This window comes from Corvus brachyrhynchos, unplaced genomic scaffold (assembly GCF_000691975.1).
Source record: "Corvus brachyrhynchos isolate BGI_N302 unplaced genomic scaffold, ASM69197v1 scaffold126, whole genome shotgun sequence".
Lineage (NCBI taxonomy): Eukaryota > Metazoa > Chordata > Aves > Passeriformes > Corvidae > Corvus > Corvus brachyrhynchos.
The window spans coordinates 2,863,155-2,882,853 of record NW_008239283.1 but is presented as its reverse complement, the minus strand read 5'-3'; the positions used below and the strand labels follow the sequence as shown (position 1 = coordinate 2,882,853).

The 19,699-nt window shown below is 38.7% G+C and overlaps 1 protein-coding gene and 1 long non-coding RNA gene across 2 annotated transcripts in view; one reads left to right on the top strand and one right to left on the bottom strand.

The window, feature by feature from the left end:
* Positions 1–19,699, top strand: part of LOC108448160 — a 156,622-nt gene that overhangs the window by 83,740 nt on the left and 53,183 nt on the right. The window lies entirely within an intron of this gene.
* The window catches only part of LOC103619698 (von Willebrand factor D and EGF domain-containing protein), a 171,623-nt gene continuing 166,939 nt past the window's right edge, over positions 15,016–19,699 (bottom strand). The window contains exon 29 of the mRNA XM_017740262.1: positions 15,016–15,401. Within this exon, the coding sequence (XP_017595751.1) occupies positions 15,387–15,401 (15 nt within the window). The 3' untranslated portion in view covers positions 15,016–15,386. The remainder of the gene's footprint in view (positions 15,402–19,699) is intronic.

Here is a 19,699-nt window from a genome sequence, read left to right as displayed (position 1 = left end):
ACGTATTAAACAGAGTTTACAACTGCACAGTGCAGTGGAGGACCACCTGTCCCAATACAATGAAAACATGTTTATAATGACTTAACTGCTTCTCTGACTGATCAGGAAGCACAGAAATCAATGCTGAGCTGAGGCAGGGCCACACCACAGGGAAGCTGCAGTTCCTTGGGGCCAGGGAATTGTCAATTGTGTTCCCTCACCACTCGCCTTCCCAGGAGCAGGAGCTTCTGAGGCTCCACTGCACAATGGAATAGATGGCTGGCACTGGCTCAGTTATGTGGACAGAGAAGAAAAAGGCCTCTTCCATCAATTAGTCAAGTTTTAACCTCAGGCTTTAGACCACTGTTTTCTGGTGTGATTTCATGCACCATCCCGGGCAGAAGTGTGAAAGAGCAATTGGAGAATGGTTGCAAAATACAGACCAGTTATTTTTGGAAGGTGACAGCCTGTCTTATCCAATTTTTTTACAGAATCTATAAAAACAGCAGGAAGAAAATTGCCTCCTTTTTACTTTCCTCCCTGGTTTTTTGGACCTTTACAAAGCCCAGTTAAATCCTTCTGTCTCAGAATCCTCCCTGATAATTTAGCCATACTGAATTTAATGTCTTTTTGAACTTGATCTTGGTCAGCAGCATGATTCCTGCCTGATAGTCTTTACTTATGTGATGCATTTTGCCTGTTATTGGCTGTGAAATGTTATGCCAGAATTCCATACAAGAGTTTCCAAAAAGTTTTATAGTTACTTTGCTTGCAGTGTGTCCTGCTACAGCAGTATTTAAAAACAGAGAACTAGGTGAAAATCTCCCAAAGGATTCAGTGCAATGATTTTAGTTTGCTTTTAATTAAGTTTCCTTCTTTCTCCCTTGAAGCTGAAACTCCTCTGAGGCTTAGTACATGCTTTGGAAATAGTCACCACAATTCTCATCAGCCCAGGGAATACTGCAGCAAGGCTCAAATCGCAGCCGAGCTTTCAGAAACTCAGGACTCATCTCTGATGGGTGCCAATTGTTTGAAATGAGTCAAAATTCAGCATGAATTTAGTCTCAATCAGACCTGGATTTTTATTCCATGGACCTAATATCCCTAAAAAAAAGCGTGGGTAATGATGTGCTAATTTGATGTGTATCAATTGGATGTGAGATTTTGAGGAAGCTCACCCAACGACTCAGCTTATCGGAGGAGAGAAGCTGCAATTAAATAGAAATAATTACATGTCCCTCGGGTGATCTTTGCAACTGCTGCTTTTCCTTTTTTTTTCTCTTCTTTCCTTTCCATCCTGTCATCACCAGAAACAACTTGTCCTTACCCATCTCCTTGCTCAGCCTGTTTGGTTTTGTGTCCACCTCCTCCATCCTTACTGCTGCGAATGGTGGGCAGGTGGGCTGAAGCAGTAAGGAAGGATCACTCCTTTTCTGGGTTCTTGCACACGTTATATTCATGCCAAGGCATCTTTTTGCCAATTACCTCGTGGCAGCTCACATATTGGCAAACAATAATTTGGACAATCTCAAAAAAATTATTCCAGGCTACAGATGTTACTTGTTTTGCTGGACAACTATCAAAAATAGCAGGGAGGAGAACTGTTGCCAGAGTGGATTATCATGTGCCAAGAATGAATCTCTACTCATGGCATAACTCAATTTTAAAGTCAAGACTATACTACTTATGTGGTCTAAGGGCACAGGGGTTCACAGGAGTTTTGTTGGTGAGGTTGGTGCATCACCGAGATGTGGAGGATTCAAATACCGGGATGGTGAAGAGGGTGGAAGGAAATAGAGGAATACAGGGGAGCAGACGTGTTCCCTGCTGATCCTCAGCTGTGTGTGGAGCTTCTGGAGGGACTGTTGCAGCAGGTGATGGTGAGACATGCCCAGAGGGTTTGTGGGTTGTGAGGGATTTATTCCCCATTAATCCTTTCCATGAGGTTATCCTTTTAAAGGGGAGATTTTCTTTATACATCTTAATAATGGAAGTTACTGAAGTACAGAACATTCTGATGCCTTTGCTGAAGGTCTATGGTGAATTTGTGGCAGATTTGGGATTAAAATTGATGTTTTCTCTCCCCCTAGTCCTAAACTTAGTCTCACACAGACTTAACAGAGTCTTTCTGACTCAGTTCTGCCTGGCAGGATCTTCCAAAAACTATGAACTGTTAACTCATTCCTACGACATATTCTGCTCCCTCCTGTGGTAAACAAAACCTAACCACATATATTTGGAAATGGAAGGATGGATGATAATCTTAAAATGGCAAAAAAACCCGTGGAGGAGAACAACTTAAATGTCAACAAGCTGATCACTTTCTGACCCTTGGTGCAAGCAAGATGTTGCCAGAAGGTTACTACTGCATGAAAGTCTCTTACAGAAGGCCAAGTAGAAGAATGCATCCACTTAAAGAATATTTCCAACAAGTTCCTTCAGCTGAGCCTTGAGCCTGATCTCTCAAAAGTAAATAAATATTCAGCTACATGGAGTATTACTTAGTTTATTGCATAAGTAGGCTGAAAAGATATTATTGATAAAACTAGTGATGGCAGTAAGAAGGAAATTAGTATAATAGATGGGAAGAGATGATAGTTTATGGAAAATCTGTTTATAACCTCAAGGGGCTTGTTCATAATTGGTACTGCTTTCCCCAGGATGGTTGGAGAATATGTCATAGCCTACATTTTTTTAAAGTGCAGTAGCTAGAGTGCACTTTCATGGTCTATCTTTATAAAAGCCTTAAGAGTCATAACAAAATAAACCAACCTTGCTAAAGTTTAGTTACATTTGTTTATTTATTTTTCCGAGGTCAGAACATTTATATTAAAATATAGGTATCAGTGGGAAAGCATCTTATAGCTGTGATGTATGTTAATAATGGAAATGCCAGCAGATTTCAGAATGCTCTTAGCACATTTTTGCCTGAATTGTTTGTCATAAGCCTGTACCTGAGTTTAATGTGTGTCTGTTCTGTGTGTTCAACACATAGTTTGAGAATTGAGTGATAGATATTTAAGTCCATTATGGTAATGGACAGAGAGCTTTGGAAAGGGTGAAATTGAACATTATGCATTTTATTGGAGCTTTGTGAAGTTGCAGACTTCAATTTGCTCCAAACCAGTGGAGCTAAACCAATGTTCACAAAGATGAGTAATGTTAGAGAAATAAACCTATAGCTTTTTTCTGTCTTAGAGGTTAAAATTCTCTAATACTTTGGAATAAGAGTAAGCTTTATTGCATGTATTTTGTGATATTTCAGACTATTGCTGCATTACCGTGTTTTATTTTAGCATCAATGCTAGATGCCAGCTTCCGTGTGAGAAAGTTCTGAAGGATTAGTGAATTTTATACCTCAGTGGAATCTTCTCTTTCTGTTAATAGGTTGTATTAGACATAAAACCACGCTAAGCTACAATGAACTCAAGGTTTATTGATACCTCTTTTCTTCAGCTCAGGTAGAAAGCAAGTGTGCATACCACTTTGAGAAGTCAAAAGATGTGTGAACTCATTATCTATGTAAATGTCATCTGTAAGTAGAATTATAAGTGTTTTTCATCAATTTGAAACACAGTAGAATTGTTAGAAGAAAAAATAAATAGTAATGATACTTTTTGCTAAGCCACCACCTGAAATATCATTTATTTAAACCTCTATCCTTAAATTCTTGCTTTTAAACTTAAAAGTAGTAGTTTGTTACTGATCAACTTTGCATTTATTAATGATAAAAATTGTGGAATAGATTGTTCATCTTAGAACAAATGATTTAGGAATAAAAGCAGGTATCTTAATGTGAATATAATCAGTAAATTGAGCAAGTATTCATTACTGTGACATGCATATCCTGTGAGATGAACACTGGATCCTATTCTACCATGGTAACAGTGACAACAGTATTTACCTTCAACATAATCTTTTACTTTTAACATAATAAGGTTGTCCAACTTCTAGAAAATAACCAGATTTTAACCAGCATAACTCTAGAGCTTAAATTTGATAAGATTTTTATCTATGTTTGACTGTTTTCTTTCATATAACATAATAGATGAAGTTCAGTTAATGAAAATGATGTACTAAACTAGTAAAAGGCCACCTCACTCTTAAAGCTTTTCTTGCTTGTAAAATTGACTTTTTTTTTAAGGGGAAAACTTCTATCAAATATCCCAGCTAATTGGAAAACTGTACTTGTGATTTAATGGGTTAGAAAGCAGTCAAGACAGCTGAAAGTCTCTAGGGGACATTAAAAGGTAACAAGTCCTGCTTATGTGGAGCAGACAGCTGCACTTAAAATTCAAAAGATTGGTAGATAACACTTTATTATTACAGCCTGATTATCATAACTCTATATTTTATTTATATATTTCCAAGTGGAGCCTGAAGGTACCGAAGTTTGTAATGCTCCTCACCTCTTCCTTATTTACTTTATCTACATCTCACTCATTCCCCAGTTTCTCCAGCAGAGGTTATTTGCACAATCTTTTCTCATCTTGATGATAGAGTTAGTGCCAGTTTCTTTTAGTTTATCAGTATTTAATCAGGGAAGGTGCCTGACTGAAGAAAAGGAAATCTGCTCTGTGCTGAGGGGTAAGAAATGCCAGATTTGTGGCACTGTGCAATCTGAGTCTGACCCCTTCTGCACTGGATGAGGCAGGATCCTACAGCAAAGCATGTCCTTGCAATTAAAGCCCATATCACTTCATTTATGAGGGTCTTGTCAAGGTTTACAGGATAAGTGTTGATCTGGCAATATCTGACAACGACAGCCTGACACAGAAACTTTTAAAAGATAAATGGCCTGGTTTTAGGAGAAAAACAGCCTTTGAGTGTGGTTACAGAAGATATTGGTAGAGACTCTTGCACTTGCAATCCTGGTTCCCCTGGGGCCACTGCAGGAGCAGGGACATTATGTGGCAGTCCCATAGCATTGGTTCCCAGGGTGAGGAATAAAGTGCTCATGGGACCTGCTGCCTGCGGTCCCTAGCATCCAAAGTGGCTGTGCAGACACTCGTGAGGTTTTTCCTGCCATGCAGCAGTGCTCCTGCATGATGCTACAGCCATCCCATGTCCCAGCCTTTGCCAGGCATAATTTGCCCTTGTTGCTCCTGCAGTTGTATTGCAGGACCTTGATGGATTTCAGCATTTTGGGATGTTGAAGAGAGACCTAAAGACATTTCTGCTCCCACAAGCCGTGATCCTGGCAGCTGAGGGCTCACAGGGCACAGCGAAGTCCTTCTCCCTCTGCTCCCCCCAAATGCATCAGACTTCTCTGACTGGGCTTCCTGTAGAACTGTGTTAGCATGAACCAGATTTCCCATGGAAAATAATGTCCCACAGCCAAATTAAGTTATGTTGCAATGACTTAATGAACCCGTGTTACTGAATGCTCCCTGCATCTTTCTCTTTTCTTAGAATGCCTTCTGCTGTATGAAATCACCAGCCAAACAGGCTGCTTTGCTCAAAATAAGGCTTGGCAGTTTTAAGAATGTCAATGTTGTGGGTAATGTGTGTAAGATAGCAAAAAATTCCCAATGCAGCTCATCAACAGCTGGATTTTGTGTGAACATTTCTGTCCCCAGCGCTTGCTACCCATGAAAATGAGACTGCTCAGTCTCTTCATAAATATCCGATGAGCTGTAATGTCATCAGTCTTCCTAAAGATAAAATATTAAACACTGTAAATGGTATTTGACCTCTATTACAGTGTCTGGAGGATTAAAAATGCTCCAGTTTCAGGCTGTGTGTTGTCCCACATGGCTCCAGCCTGTGCTGTGTGTGCAGTGGTAGGGAATGTGTGGAAGGAGAGCAGCCTGAGTGAGCTCTGCCTCTCTCCAGCTCTTTTCTGTGCTTTCACTTGTGTTTTATATATTTTGTTGGAAATATGGGAAATGTGCTGCTGGGACAGCACTCCAGACAAGTTTGCTCACAACACTGAGCTGTGCAGTGGGGTCAGCTCGCAGGAAGGGAGGGATGCCATCCAGAGGGACCTTGACAGGCTTGAGAGTGGACCAGTGTGAGCATCATGAATTTCAACAAGGCCAAGTACAAGGTCCTGCACCTCTGTCAGGGCAAACCCAAGCACAAAGAATGGCTGGGAGGAGGATGGATTGAGAGTATTCCTGAGGAGAAGGGACAAGGGAGAATGGCTTTAAACTGAAACAGGGTAGGTTTGGATCAGATATTGCGAAAAAATTCTCTGCTGTGAGAGTGCTGAGGCCTTGGCACAGGTTTCCCAGAGAAGCTGTGGCTGCCCCATCCCTGGAAGTGTCCAAGACCAGGTTGGACGGGGCTTGGAGCAACCTGGGATAGTGGAAGGCATCCCTGCCCATGGCAGGGAGTGGAACAGGATGAGCTTTAAGGTACCTCCTAACCCAAACCATTCTGTGATGCCGTGATTCTGTGACTCTCTGACTGTCAATATGGGATCAAACAGAATTCCATCAGTTTTGCCTTCAGTTTTTCAGAGATAATGTCTTTGTAAGACTATTTTAAAACCTATGCTTACAGCTCCCTTCTGAGCACTGATAACATATGTTTAAAAACAAGGATGAATTTGCCATCAAGAACTACCATATTTTTCTTTAACAGCCAATAAATAATATTTTGTGTTGCTGAATGAGTGAAGCTGAACTAGTGCCTTAAGTTATTTGAGAACACAGGATTATTATGGCCTAATGTCTATTCCCATTTCTGTCAGAATATCCATCATACTTCCATTTTGAAACCAAAGATAAGGAGCAAGGAATATCATCTGGCTCAAGGGCTTTGAGTTACAATGAGAACTACTTAAAGAAGGGAATGCAAAAAGGAAGAGCAGGTTAATGGTGAGGTTTTTGTCTCTATACGTACAGAGGGCACACTAACAAGAAGATGATAATAGTCAAAATGAATTTATTAAGAAGAATTGATGTCAAACCAATTGTTTTCTGTGCACAGCTGTGTGTGCCTGGACTTCAATGCCTTTTGCAGGTGTGTCAGAATTCTTTTCTTATGTCAGCTGTGGAAACCTGGTCCAGGTGTATTTGCTGTGGGGTGGGGAGAGGAAGGAGCAAATCTGAGGAGCTACAGGTGGTTCCCAACACCTGTGTGGACACATTTTGCCAGCGGAATTCCACTGGCTGTGGCCTGTGTCTGGTGACAACCAACAAATTTTTCAGATATAATTCATCACTTGGTTATGAAGTACTGGTAGACTCCAATTTTAACTATTAATCCCTTCTTCAGCTCAAAACAAGACTTTTAGCTGTTTTCTAGTTACTTAAGCAGTTTATAAAAGGGAGGAGATAGCAACTGAGGTGTATTTATTGGTAAAAGAAATACAAAAATAGGAAATGAGTAATTTCACCCATGTCTCAGGTAAGGCTTTCAATTTTGAGATCTCAGACTGGTTGAAAAAAATAATTTATTTTCCCTCATTTTGAAGATGGATTATGCAATTTTTCCGCCCCCTTTTCATTATATATTTTGATCCAAGTCCATTCAAAGTTTTGGTGCTCTGAGCAGGCATATTTTCTTCACTAGAAATTATTTACCTGATTAGAAAGATAAAATGTAAATATTTTCATTGTCTTGGTGGTAACTTTATAAAATAATGATAAGAGATAGGAATGTTAAATTAATTTTTGGAAAATCTAACAGCCAAACTTGATCTGATTCTGTCTTTATGAGTTATACATTATTTTACCTATGAACTACTAATTAAAAACTAAGTACATTGTGCTCAATAAATGTCCACTTGAATTTGTGTCCCTAGCAGTTACTTATATCAAAGAGAATAAACAATCATTTTATAATTTTTAATGGAAGTGTATTATTTAATAATGTTTTAGCTTTTGTCTTCGATAACTCTTGCTGTAATTTTGTTAACGTAAAGTAATCTCTGATTAGTTTGTATGGCATATTAAGCAATGACAATATGCTTTTCAATAAAGATACCCTGGGGAATGGTTTCAAATCCCAGTGCCTACTAGTCATCTTTCTAATTTGCAAATAATTTCAGGCTTTTCTTTTGCTGTTACAGCCTAAACTCAGTTACAAGCTCTTCTTTTCTCCAGGTTTGTGTTATGTGGGTTTTGAATTCTTTATAGATAACCTTTTGAAATCAAAGAAATTCTCTTTTTTTTTTGGTGAGGGTTTACTTGCTTGTTAGTTCACTGCAGCTCTTGGGCTGGGACATGGGGTAGTTCCTGCTACCTGTGTGTTCTCTCCTGAGGGAGCCCAAGGAGAAAACAGATGGTTTTTGGGCAGGTCAATGGATCCATGTTAAATGTTTGCATGATGTCATCCACCTTGGCTGAGGGAGAAAGAGAGAATCCTGCAGACTCTTCCTGGAGCAAGAGAACCTGTAGCTGGGAATCCAGCAGAGATTGTGTGGTGTTGGAAAGCTTGTGGAGGAACTATGGGGAGCTTTGCTTGTATAAGGCTGTGAGCTTGACCTCAAAATTAGCCAGAAAACTTTCTAAATCCCTGCCTAATTTGTTTTGCTGCTGTTTTAAGTCCTCCCTCCCTCAGTTGTGCTATTAATTTTGTACAAACTTTGATCAGATGAGATGCCTACTACAAATCTGTGAGTGCCCCTAACTTGCATAAAATCAAGTGTATTGCAGTACTTCTTAACCAGGAAAACTCAAAGCTACTGACTACAAATCCAAGCATGAAATGATCCAAAGTGAAACTCTATCTCATGTGGCCTTTTCTCCTTCATCTAAATTTAGCCCTCAAGGACACAGATGCATTTTGCTGCGCCCTTGCACCCAAGCACAGGATTTAGCCCAGAGGATCCAGGCAAAGCACTCTGCAGCGCTCAGGCAGTAACAGATCTCAGCACTGCACCGTCAGTGCAGCATTAAAATTGCAGACTAAGGCTTCTTTCCATGGGCACAAAACACCACACAAACATTGGAAGCACTTTGTGGTGTCAGGCTGCTGGCACAAAACTCTTCTTTTTAAGCACAGGGACAGTTTTTCCCCCGTCTGTGGAATATTTATTAGTTTGCAGATTGCTAATTAACTGGGATGAGTGTACTAGTGCATTTAGGTTCATTCTGTAACTTAGCTGTTAAAATGTGTTTAGCTTGAAATTTACTTTCTGAAGTTTAATGCAGTTGAAATATGAACTAAACAGTGGCAGCCAGGCCTTGGAAACATTTGCCTTGATTTTGATTTGTCTGAGTTTTGGCTTCTCTTTGTGGTGCTCTGTGCCCTTACACCAGTCATGGACTTTGAAAGAGTTATGGCTTTTGAGTAGCACTATGTCCAGCTGAATCTTGAGTGTCTGACATTAGGGAATCCACAACTTCCCTGGGGAGATTATTCAAACTCCTGATTGTTTCCATTGTGAACAATTTCCCTTATGTCTCTAATCAGAATCTCCCAGGATTAATTTGTACCCATCACCTTCTGTCTTTTCCACACAACTCCTCGTAAAAAGGGAGACTCCATCTTCTTTATGAAACACACTTTAAACCCTCTTTACATGTAAATATTTTTCCTGTTTAGACTGTAATCCTAGAATATTTTCATGCTATTTTATGTAAATGTTCTTTACCTTTCTTTTCTAATCCAGATAGTCTCTAATGTAATAGTTTCTAATTCAGATCCTATCTGCCCTTACCCCTAGCTTTTTTTACTTGCTGCTGTAACCTTTCCCAGTTTCTTGTTATTTTTTTTTGTTAGCCCTTGTGACTCAAAAATTCACCTTCAACTTTTGTTACCTTGAGATTAAGCCTGGCTTTCTTCTGTTTATTTTGAATTCATTCACCTCCTCCTACTCTGTTTTTTTTTTTTTAAAGGAAAGGCAAATCAGTGCTCTGGGATTACTTTGTAATATCTGTATATCCTTATGACATTTTTATTCCCTCTGCTCTTGCCTTGTTCAGATACCACCCTACTTACTCCATTGCTTTATTTTATAATGTCCTGAACCTTGCATAAATTAAATAACTGATGATTTTCCTTATTGATCTTCCCAGCTACAATCTAAACCACTTTTGCTTAGCTCATTGCTTATGTCTTCACTTGTATCTTTATTCTCAGGTGTTTCCAAGTAGAAGTTGCAAAAATAGTTTTTGTTCTGTATGAAGAAATAGTGAATAGAGCCAGGTTTGGATTTCTTTTTGTGTGTGAATAGAACTTTGGTCATTTTTATCTCCTGAAGTAAATCTCTGCCTCGTGCCTTCATGAACCTCCAATCTTCTTCAGTAATTTGGTCTGGTAAAGTGATGGCAGGTCGTAGCTGTCGAGGGGAAAATGATTGCTTGGTTTAGAAGGGCATAAGATTGTAAAAGTGTTTTAATAGCAGGAGAAAGATTTTGAAATGGTCTCTGTATTAAAGGGCAAATGAACATATGAGCTTGATAGAGGCTTGTGGTACTAAACAGATAGGCTGCTTCATCTTGTGCACGCTGAAATTCTATTTCAGTCCAGCAGACTTAGTTAAAATGTGAAATAAACAGGCTTGGTAATCACAAAGGTTTGGATCTTCATTCTCTGAGAGGTCTGTGTTAGTGACAAACCCTTTGTTGGCTCTCAGAAGCTTGACACAGAGTATAGGAAGGCATGCAGCTTTTGAACAGGCTAATCTGGATTTGCTGCACCCTTATGACAAATCTGTCGTACACCTGACATGGACTCTAACAGCACTGACAATCTAATAAATCAGTCATGGGTAATGCATGCTGAAAGCTGCTTCAGGGGAAAAAAAAGAGAGGAAAAAGGCAGGGACTTGAGAGCAAATCAGGAGCAGGTTTCTTTCTTCCCATGGCTGTAAGGCAAACTGATTAAAAGTTGCTGTATTCTCTTAGTAAACTCATCACAAGTTATTCCCACCTTCCTGATGCAGTACAAATGCCAGCAAGTTACATGTCTAGATTGAAATTATTTCTAAACAAAGGGAAAAGAAATCTAGCCAGGTGTCAATGAAATCATCTGGGAAATTGGCTGATTCCACCCAAAACACTGTCATGACAGAAGAATAAAATTTCAAGAGCAAAGTTAATACAAAAGAAATTTGACAAAATTAGGATCATCAGGATAAATGTTCTTTCTGTTTCAGACTGAGAGTTTATCAAACTAGGGCTTTTCCTTGGAGTCACTTTCCAGTTTTAATAGAGAGGCTTCTCCAAGCCAGTTTAGCTGCAGAGTTTGGGAAGATGTGGAGTTACCTGTCAAATGGGAAAGTAATAACAACTGGGTCTGACACAGAGAAGAGAGAGAAGGATGTAATTCTTTGAACTCTGAAGAGGTCAACTAAGATGTCAATTTGGAATGGAGTTGCCTGGGACTCAGGCAGAGGCAGAAAAGAAAGGCAATTTGTGTCTTAGTTTAGGAGCAGAGACAGAACACATCCTCTTGGATATGGGAGTGGGCATGGAGAGAAGACAGGCACAGACTGCGCTGCAGGAGCCGGACTTCACCTCTGCTGGAGGAGCTCCTGCACCTCTGCTCAAAGTGCAGGGCCTGGAGCTTTTACAAAAGAACTGCACAGTGCATCTGTGTGTTCCTCTTCCTGGGAGAAACTGGCTAAAATCTCCCAAACCTCAGCAGAAATAGATAGGAAGCAATAGAGAGGACAGAGGAATGTCTGTGTCCTGCAAGGGAGAGACCTTCTTCCTGTCCAAACCTGCCCCTGAGATCCTGTTCTCTAGCATAGTGATGACTTGTTCTGAAGAATGATCATTAATTTTGGATGTGGCAGCTCCTACCTAGAGCTCCTGAGCATGAATTAGTTTGCCCAAGTATATATAGTAATCTTAGAGGTACATATTGTTATGCATATTTTGTATATTCTGGTAAGTCCTGCTCCTTCCCCAAATGATACCAATGTTAAAAAATTAATTGAGCATAAAGATGTAGTATAAGGTCCACAGAGCATATAGTTAATTAAAGCTTTTGTAGTTAAATAATTAAAAAGGAAAATAATTCTATGCATAATTCCATGTTCCTTTATTTATGTATGTGGAGTATTGCAAAGTCTTTCTCATTTGGGATGTGATTGTGAGCTGGCACATCCTCTCAGTGTGTCATCAGCTTGAAATGAGCCCCAAACTTTCCTCATTTCAATCCATCCCTGGCTGTTGTATCAGTGTTCCATGTGGAACAGGGTTTTCTGGTTTAAATACCCACAGAGACCAGCTCATGCTTTTCTCCCTATGGGTGGTCTCCCTCAGTCAGAGTTAGTGGCTTCTGCTGTTGTACTTATTCATGGATAAATCAAGGAATGACATCTGCAGGCCCCCAAAAGTGGGACATTTCTGATGCAAAACTGCTTATTTTCAAAAGAGTTAAGATATTGTATCTATCTATTCTACAGGGAGAACATGCACTTCTTTAAACTTAAAATGCACTTCATAACACGAGAGAAAAAAACCCTTTTAAAATGAAATGGTACTTTCCCTTATGGAATGCTGAATAATATGGCTATTTTTCCATTAATAGTATTTTTTTTTTTTTTTTTTTTTTTTTGCTTCAAAGCAATTTTTACGAGGTTTTGAGCTGATGTACTCTGGTGATGCACATATGTGCACAGGTACCTATGTTCAGTGGAACTTGTACCTGTCCCATCTTTTTGGCAAAGGTTAAAAGTGGCAACATAGCCCCCAAAAATAAGTCCTTTATACGTTTTGTAGCCTCCTGCTTTCTAGGCAGAAAAAGTGTAGGGGACACCTTCTGTCTTGAAAACAACACAAACCCTAAGCAAATCCTAAAAGAATAAAGACAGTGACTTAATGTTTAAACATCCACATGAATGAATATTATAAACCATGGATGAGTTAAATCTGCCAATTACTGTGCTCTCAAAAAGTTTTATATTAAGCAAAAACCCCTAAAGGTCCCCCTTCTCCTAATGGTTCTGTTTGCTATTCCCATAAAAAGAGAACATGATTTATTGTACCCTATTTATTCTGGGTTTAATAGGATTTTGAAACAAGTCTTCAGCAAACAAAGAATGTTGGAAGTCCTAATGACAATTAGAAGTTAGTTCTAAGTAACTCATAATTTCAAGTACTGAGCTGGTACAATATTTTTGGTGGAGTGCAGTTACTAAGACTTCTGCCTTTAGCTCCTTTGTGTATTTTTGGACATATAACAGAGGCAGTGGCTTATAAGACAAGGTTTAGAAAAATTAGACCTTTTTTTTTGCAAGAAAATGTCCCTATTGGATAGCTTTCAACAAGGTGTAAAACATGTATGAAATTCTAAAGAATAATTTTTCTCTTATCTGATACCTTGTTTCAAACACATTTAGGGATCAAAGTAATTGCCCCATCTAGGGAGTTTTTAGCAAAGAGTATTGAACAATCGAGGGAAGCAAATGAGTTAAGTGACTGTGAGAAAAGGACGTGTGTCAAATTCATCCTTCAGGAAGAAGAGTTACACTGACAGGGCCTGTGAGCCAAAGTAACTGTAGGTTACCCATAGTATCAGATACCAGAGCTTGAGTGTTGCTATTATTTAGCAATTGTTTCTGTTTTATAAGCACACATGAACACTCCTCAGTGACACAAAACCTTTTTCAACTGTCTGAAAACAGATGGGGATGAAGGTTGTCTCAAATAGTCCCTTCCAGAAATACAGTGAGACTGCAAGGCGTGAAAAGCTGTTTTAGATTTTCAAATCCAATCTTGGCAAGTAGTTTTGATCATTAGCATTGTCTCTGGTAGGCAGGGAGGCAAAGTAATAGAAATCTTTTTTATTGATTGGGGCTGTACTTGAAGAAAGGTGTAATTGCCACCCTAAATTTAATCTTGTGGATACACATCAGGTGCCAATGTTCTGTTTTAGTATTAATGTCTTCCTGGAACTGCTAAAAAACTTCATATTAACATTGCTGACTGTGGTCTAGATCAGAGTGTATAAGTAAAATATAGGAGGGATTTTTGAACACTGGTCCTTTGTCTAAGTGTTTCTAGGAGGCTTTCAAGGAGCATCCAGCATAATTTGCTTTTTTAATCTTTTGCAATTGGGATACTTTTTACACTGGAGCGGTTGCTAACATAAAATAAAACTTCAGAAATAAAGAGTAGAAAATCATTCATTGGAGAACAGAATATATTGTTTTAAAAACAATTTGCTATATTAGTTAAATATGGGGAAAAATGCTATTCCTAGAAGAAGGGAAGGAGGAGTGTTTTGGTGAATTATAGTAGCTACGGTTTTTCCAGGCTTTTTTTTAATGACTTAATTTGGAGTATTCAAGCATGTCACAGTAGGTTTTTGATTCTTATAAATTGACAGCAAGAGTCAGATCAAATATTACACCTAGTTACTGTTACAGTCCTGAAGGTTAAATCAAAAAGTCCTTGCTTGTGTCATTGTTCCCCTCAGTTTCTCCAGGAAGAATGAGGGAATATCAAAATTTCTGTATTCCTCAATCAAGGCATCCAAGATTTCAGTCTGTATTTGCCCTGAATCTTCCAGTGAGACAAACAAAAGCAGAAGGTAGATACCCAGAGCGTTTAGGATTTACCTTACAGAACCTGAGTTGTCCAAGGTGACAGTTTAGGAATCTTTTTTTCCAGTTGAACTTATACTTGTTTTTATTCCCTTCTTCACACTCCTTTCTCCTCTTGCCAATTTTTCCACATCAGTACCTCTGCTTGTGATGAAACACCTGGTAGGTGAGACAATTTTGCAGATTAGGCTGCAAATTTCTGAGCCCACCTAGATTTTCCATTATTTCACCAATTGTATGATTAGAAGGATGGTTTTCTAAAATGCTTCCAGGGATTTAGGCTGTTTGGCTACCAGGGACTTTGTGAGTCCTTAGCCTATCTATGGTTGACTGACCCAGGAAAAGCCTTTGTTTCCCCAGGTGCTGCATTGATACCTCCCCAAATAAATGCTGACACATTAACAACTCAGAAAACAAAGACATTTGGCTTTAGCAGTTACTCAGCAGAAAGACACGGAGCTCATGTCAGTTAAACATGATTGAAGTATTTTCATTTGTAGTCACTGAAATATCTCAGTCAAATCGGGATCTTATTTATTCATTTATCTTTAGACTGTGGGTAAACATACATGTTTATTAAAAAATTAAAAAAAATAGAGGAAATTCATCTGTGCCATCAATTTTTAATGAAAGCAGGATAACAGGGCACTAAATTTTTATTAGAAAGCGCTCTGTACCATTGTAAAATCTTGTTGTCAGGAGCAGTTGTGATGGTGTCACTACAGCCGCAGATCATAAATTTGAGTCTTGCCATGGACAGATTTAAAAATAAATGCTGGTTTATTGACATATGAGAAAGATTTTGGCTTTTTTCTTTACTCTTCTGTGTGATTATATAAGGGTAAAAGGGAGAGAACTAGCAATTTCTTCACACTGCATCTTCCCAAACGAAAAACGTGCTCAGTGCCAGATTATCAATACCCAAATGATTGCCTTCATTGTCCTGCTGTTCTCTTCATCCTACTGGGAGCTGCAAAAAAGAAATAAGGATTCAGCTGCTTTTGGGACTACAGAAGAAACAGCCTCGTGCATGGGGTGTCATGTAAGAAACATTACATGCAAGTACTCAACTGATTTATTCTAGTTGCTGTATTTTCTTTGGAATTTATGTAATTCTGGCAAAATCACAATCCACCTTTTTTTTTCCTCCCCCACAATTTTGACTTAGGTAACCAAAGGTTTTATTAACCCGGGAATGAAGACCATGTTTTTGAAGGGGCTTAAGCAGTGGAATGATGGATGGAAGTGTTCCCAAAGCACGCACGTAAAGTGCTATCACCGAGCTGAGGCTGGTTTCTGCTCCATCGCCCCAACAGGAAAATAGCAATATTGCTGCAATGATTCCGCTTAGGCTCTATTATTTGTGGTGGCGCTTGACAGTTATGGAGTTGGAATTCAATTTCTTTCATCTAAAACAGGTGTGCCTTTAAAAAAAAAAAAGTCACTCTGCCACTTTTGTATAACGCGTGGAGATTGTTGGCTTCTTGCCTGAAAGCGTTTCAGGGCACTTATCCCATTTTCATAGAGCAGAAGTTGTCCATGAATATCATCCCGGTTTAAATACATGAGTGAATTTGCTTTATCTCAAAGCAAGATAATAGATGATATGAAAAGCTTTATTTTATACTAGCATATACATTTAAGAACTGTTCTGAAGGGCATTTTTGTAGAAATCTCTATTACAAAGCACATAAAGAGGTTGATGTTATTTTATTATTCAGGACAAGAAGAAAGGTGTTTCTTAATCTTGATATATCTGTATTTGATATGACAGCTTAACCTTGATATTAGCATCATGTATCCAAATTTTTCTTCTTCATTTTTGACTCTAATATACCCTTCCTTACTTTCAGATAGTGAGGTATCTAGGCATTATTTGTGACTAGTACATGGCACATTTATTTTATATGAAAAGGCTCCTACAAGTGCCCGCTGGGATTTAGACAGGTTTAGTTAGGATAGGGATTTGAGAAAAAAAAATATGTAATATCTGCAAGAGTGAGATATGTTTATTGAGGTCAGATAAAAATATTTGTGCATGTTTGTGTCATATTACATATTTCCATGTATGTATATACACATTTAGATGGAAATGTCTATCTGGATTTTAAATGTGCATATTTTTATGCCTAAGTTTACAAATGTATATATAAATATATGGATATATATGCACAAATAGTCTGACCAACAGACATGTGCAGCTCGATACTGCTTGTATTTGACTTTGCCTTTCTAATCTCATATTGCTTCCATTTACTTGTCAAATAATTTACAAAGAGACAAGCTGTATTTTCAGAAAACTCCACAGATGACTTGTACATTGACTCATGCTGAATGCAGCTGGGATAACTTGAACACCCTTGATTTGTGGTTTAATGTCTCTTAATGTATAAATGAACTAAGTAATAGTGATGTGAAGGTCACTAGTTGCAGCAAAGGATTGCCTTAATACGAGAAATAGTTTATTAAAGACACTGTGTATTTTCAGGCTGTACTGAAATCAATAGTGTGTTTAATCTTTGGGAGGTACTCACTGGGTTCATTCCTAGGGAATGGATGGCCAGTTACTCTTCCATTCACTGGTGAATTCCAGAGATAAAAATAACTTCTATAAGATTTGCCTTTTCTTAATAATTGTTTTCTGCAACAGGCTACACTTCCCAGTACCTTTCTGCCTTAGAATAAATATTCAAGAGACAGACAAGTTTAGCACATTAGTATTTAAACTCTTATTGGGAAAATACACCATCACGATTGCTTGTAGTGTAATATTATGTACCATTTATATCTAACCAGATAACATTGTTTAGCTTAAATTAATTCTGTTGGCTTAATTAATGCTATTACTTTAATCCATTTAGGAAAGCAAAAACAACAAGGAAAGCGTGATGGTATCAGTTAGGACAACAGATACGGTATCAGTTTCAACTTCCCACAAATTCCCTGTTGTACAAATGATGCAGTGATTGTCTCAGTCTCTGTTGGGACTAAAGCTTCCATTGGAACCCAGGTTTGTTTAGCCTGTTTTGTTCGGGTCACCCCTTGCAGCCCTGAACAAATGTGCTCTAAGGGCAGGTTTGAACGCAAAAGTCAGCGCGAGCATTTGTCTTCATGTCTGCCATGGAACTTGCTAAATTATCTGGATCTCTCCGAGTCAATACAAATTAAAAATATGCACAAGGCTTCTAAGAGAGTGATTGCTATTCTAGCAAGTTCATTAGCCTTCTGAGGAATGCTGTTGGCAGGCTTTGTTTAGCACAAGTCCAAAACAAAGTAAAGCAAAAATGTCACAAAATGAATTTCAAATCAATTGACAATATAAATGTGAGAAATAGGATGTAGATGATGAATAATTTAGGGAAACGTATATTGTTCCTCCAGGAGTCTTAACTGCACAAATGGGAACAATACTAAAGATTACAGCGGAGAAAGGGGGAATAACTTGATTAAACAAATATGGGCCATCCAGCTTTTCCAAGTACACTGGCAAAACCAGACTCCAGGCACTGTTTAGTTTGTGGACAAAAAAAGAGTTCTTCAGGGAGGCTTTTTTGTTTCCAGCTCTCTGCATCTATTCACATCAGACAATTTGACTGGATTTGTGACGTTTCCACTATTTCCACAGTAAATAATTCTTGCCCTGCAGATGCTTGGTGCAAAAAAACCCAAACCAAAACAAAACAAAGACACAGGGAGGATGGAACTAGATGATGTTTAAGGTCCCTTCCAACCCAAACCATTCTGCAAGTCCATGATTCTCTTTCCTTAGTGTCTTCAGTCTGTACTCTGAAAAAAAAAAAAAAGCTAAAAACTAATATTTCACTCTAATTTTATGAGAATAAGTTGAAGACCAAAAATTAAGTTTACAGGAGGAAATCAGTCTCCTAAACTGGATAAGAGGCAATTACATTGCATTCCTTCCCCATTTAACTTCAGGCTCAGTTACCTAGAGAATCCCTTGTCAGCTGCTGCTGGAGGGAGGGAAGAGGCTGCTCCTCTCCAATTTAATCTGGGTTTTTTGACAAATTTTATGTGTCACTGCTACTGTATTGTTCCCATTATTTGAAGATTCATAACAGAAACAGAGCAAACCATGAGTTTTAACTCCCATAGCAAAACATAGTGGTAAATCCAGCAGGGAGGAGAGAAGATGCAGATGACACAGGCAAGGCTGATGTGCTCAGTGCCTCGTCCTCACTCTTCACAGAAAGGTTAAATGTGACAAAAGGTTTGACATGATCAGAATTAATAAGGGAAGATGAATGTAAGGGAGAACAGGGAAGGAACGGAGTATTTAGATTCAGAAAAGTCAGATTTAAGGTCTGTTTACAAGGTTAAATGGCTGGGCAATAAACTGGGATTTGCATTTATGGCATGCTATCTGCTGTGTATTAACTCCCCATAAGGAACATCTCAGTAAATAAGAGGGTCTTTACATGAAGCAGCTTTTCCAGGTCAAGAGATCCTCAGAGTTACCCCAGCATATTTAAAGAAGCGGTTTCTAAGCCAGCAGTGATTTGCTTTGAGAACTCCCAAAGGATATAAATAGTCCCAATAAACATAGTACATGTCTTTAGATGAGAAAAAAGAAGGAAAAGCAAGGGAATGACAGCCAAAGACTCAGACTAAGTTGGTATCTGGGGAGATGCTAACATAAATTATTAAACAATCAATTTATAAGCTCCTCAAGCTTAGTGAGGGAAGCAGTCACTCTGTCCACAAAGAACAGATGTTTTTCACTTTAGGGAGCTTCTGATATGACTCAGTCATGCCAGTAAGTATGATTCATAATAAATTAGTAAGGAGCAAGGCCTGTTTGAGAAAGCATTATCAAGGAATAATTTTATCAATAGTCTGTAGGTCCTGATTTTTCTGCTATTCACCACTTTCCTTAATGTCTCAGGCAATGAGATGTCACATTTTTGAACAATGTCACACTTGGAGGCAGTGCAAGCGGGCTTAGAATTAAAAATCTGTTTGATAAATGGGTGAAGCAGCTTGAAATCCATAAGACAAAATTAAGTAAAGATGATAAAGATGGTGCTTTCAGAGGAAAAGTCAACTGCACCAATGCCAAATGGGAAACGAGTGATAAGGTGTCAGGACTGTGGGAAAGACGGAGCTTGTGCAGAGCTGTGGCAGAAAAATGTAAATCTCTTTCTCTAAATGTATTAATCAGAGGCAGGAGCCACTTGTGGAGGGAGCAGCCACTTGGGGGCTGGAGCTCAGCCACAGCATGCCAGGAAGGACGTGGGGAAACTGGAGTTT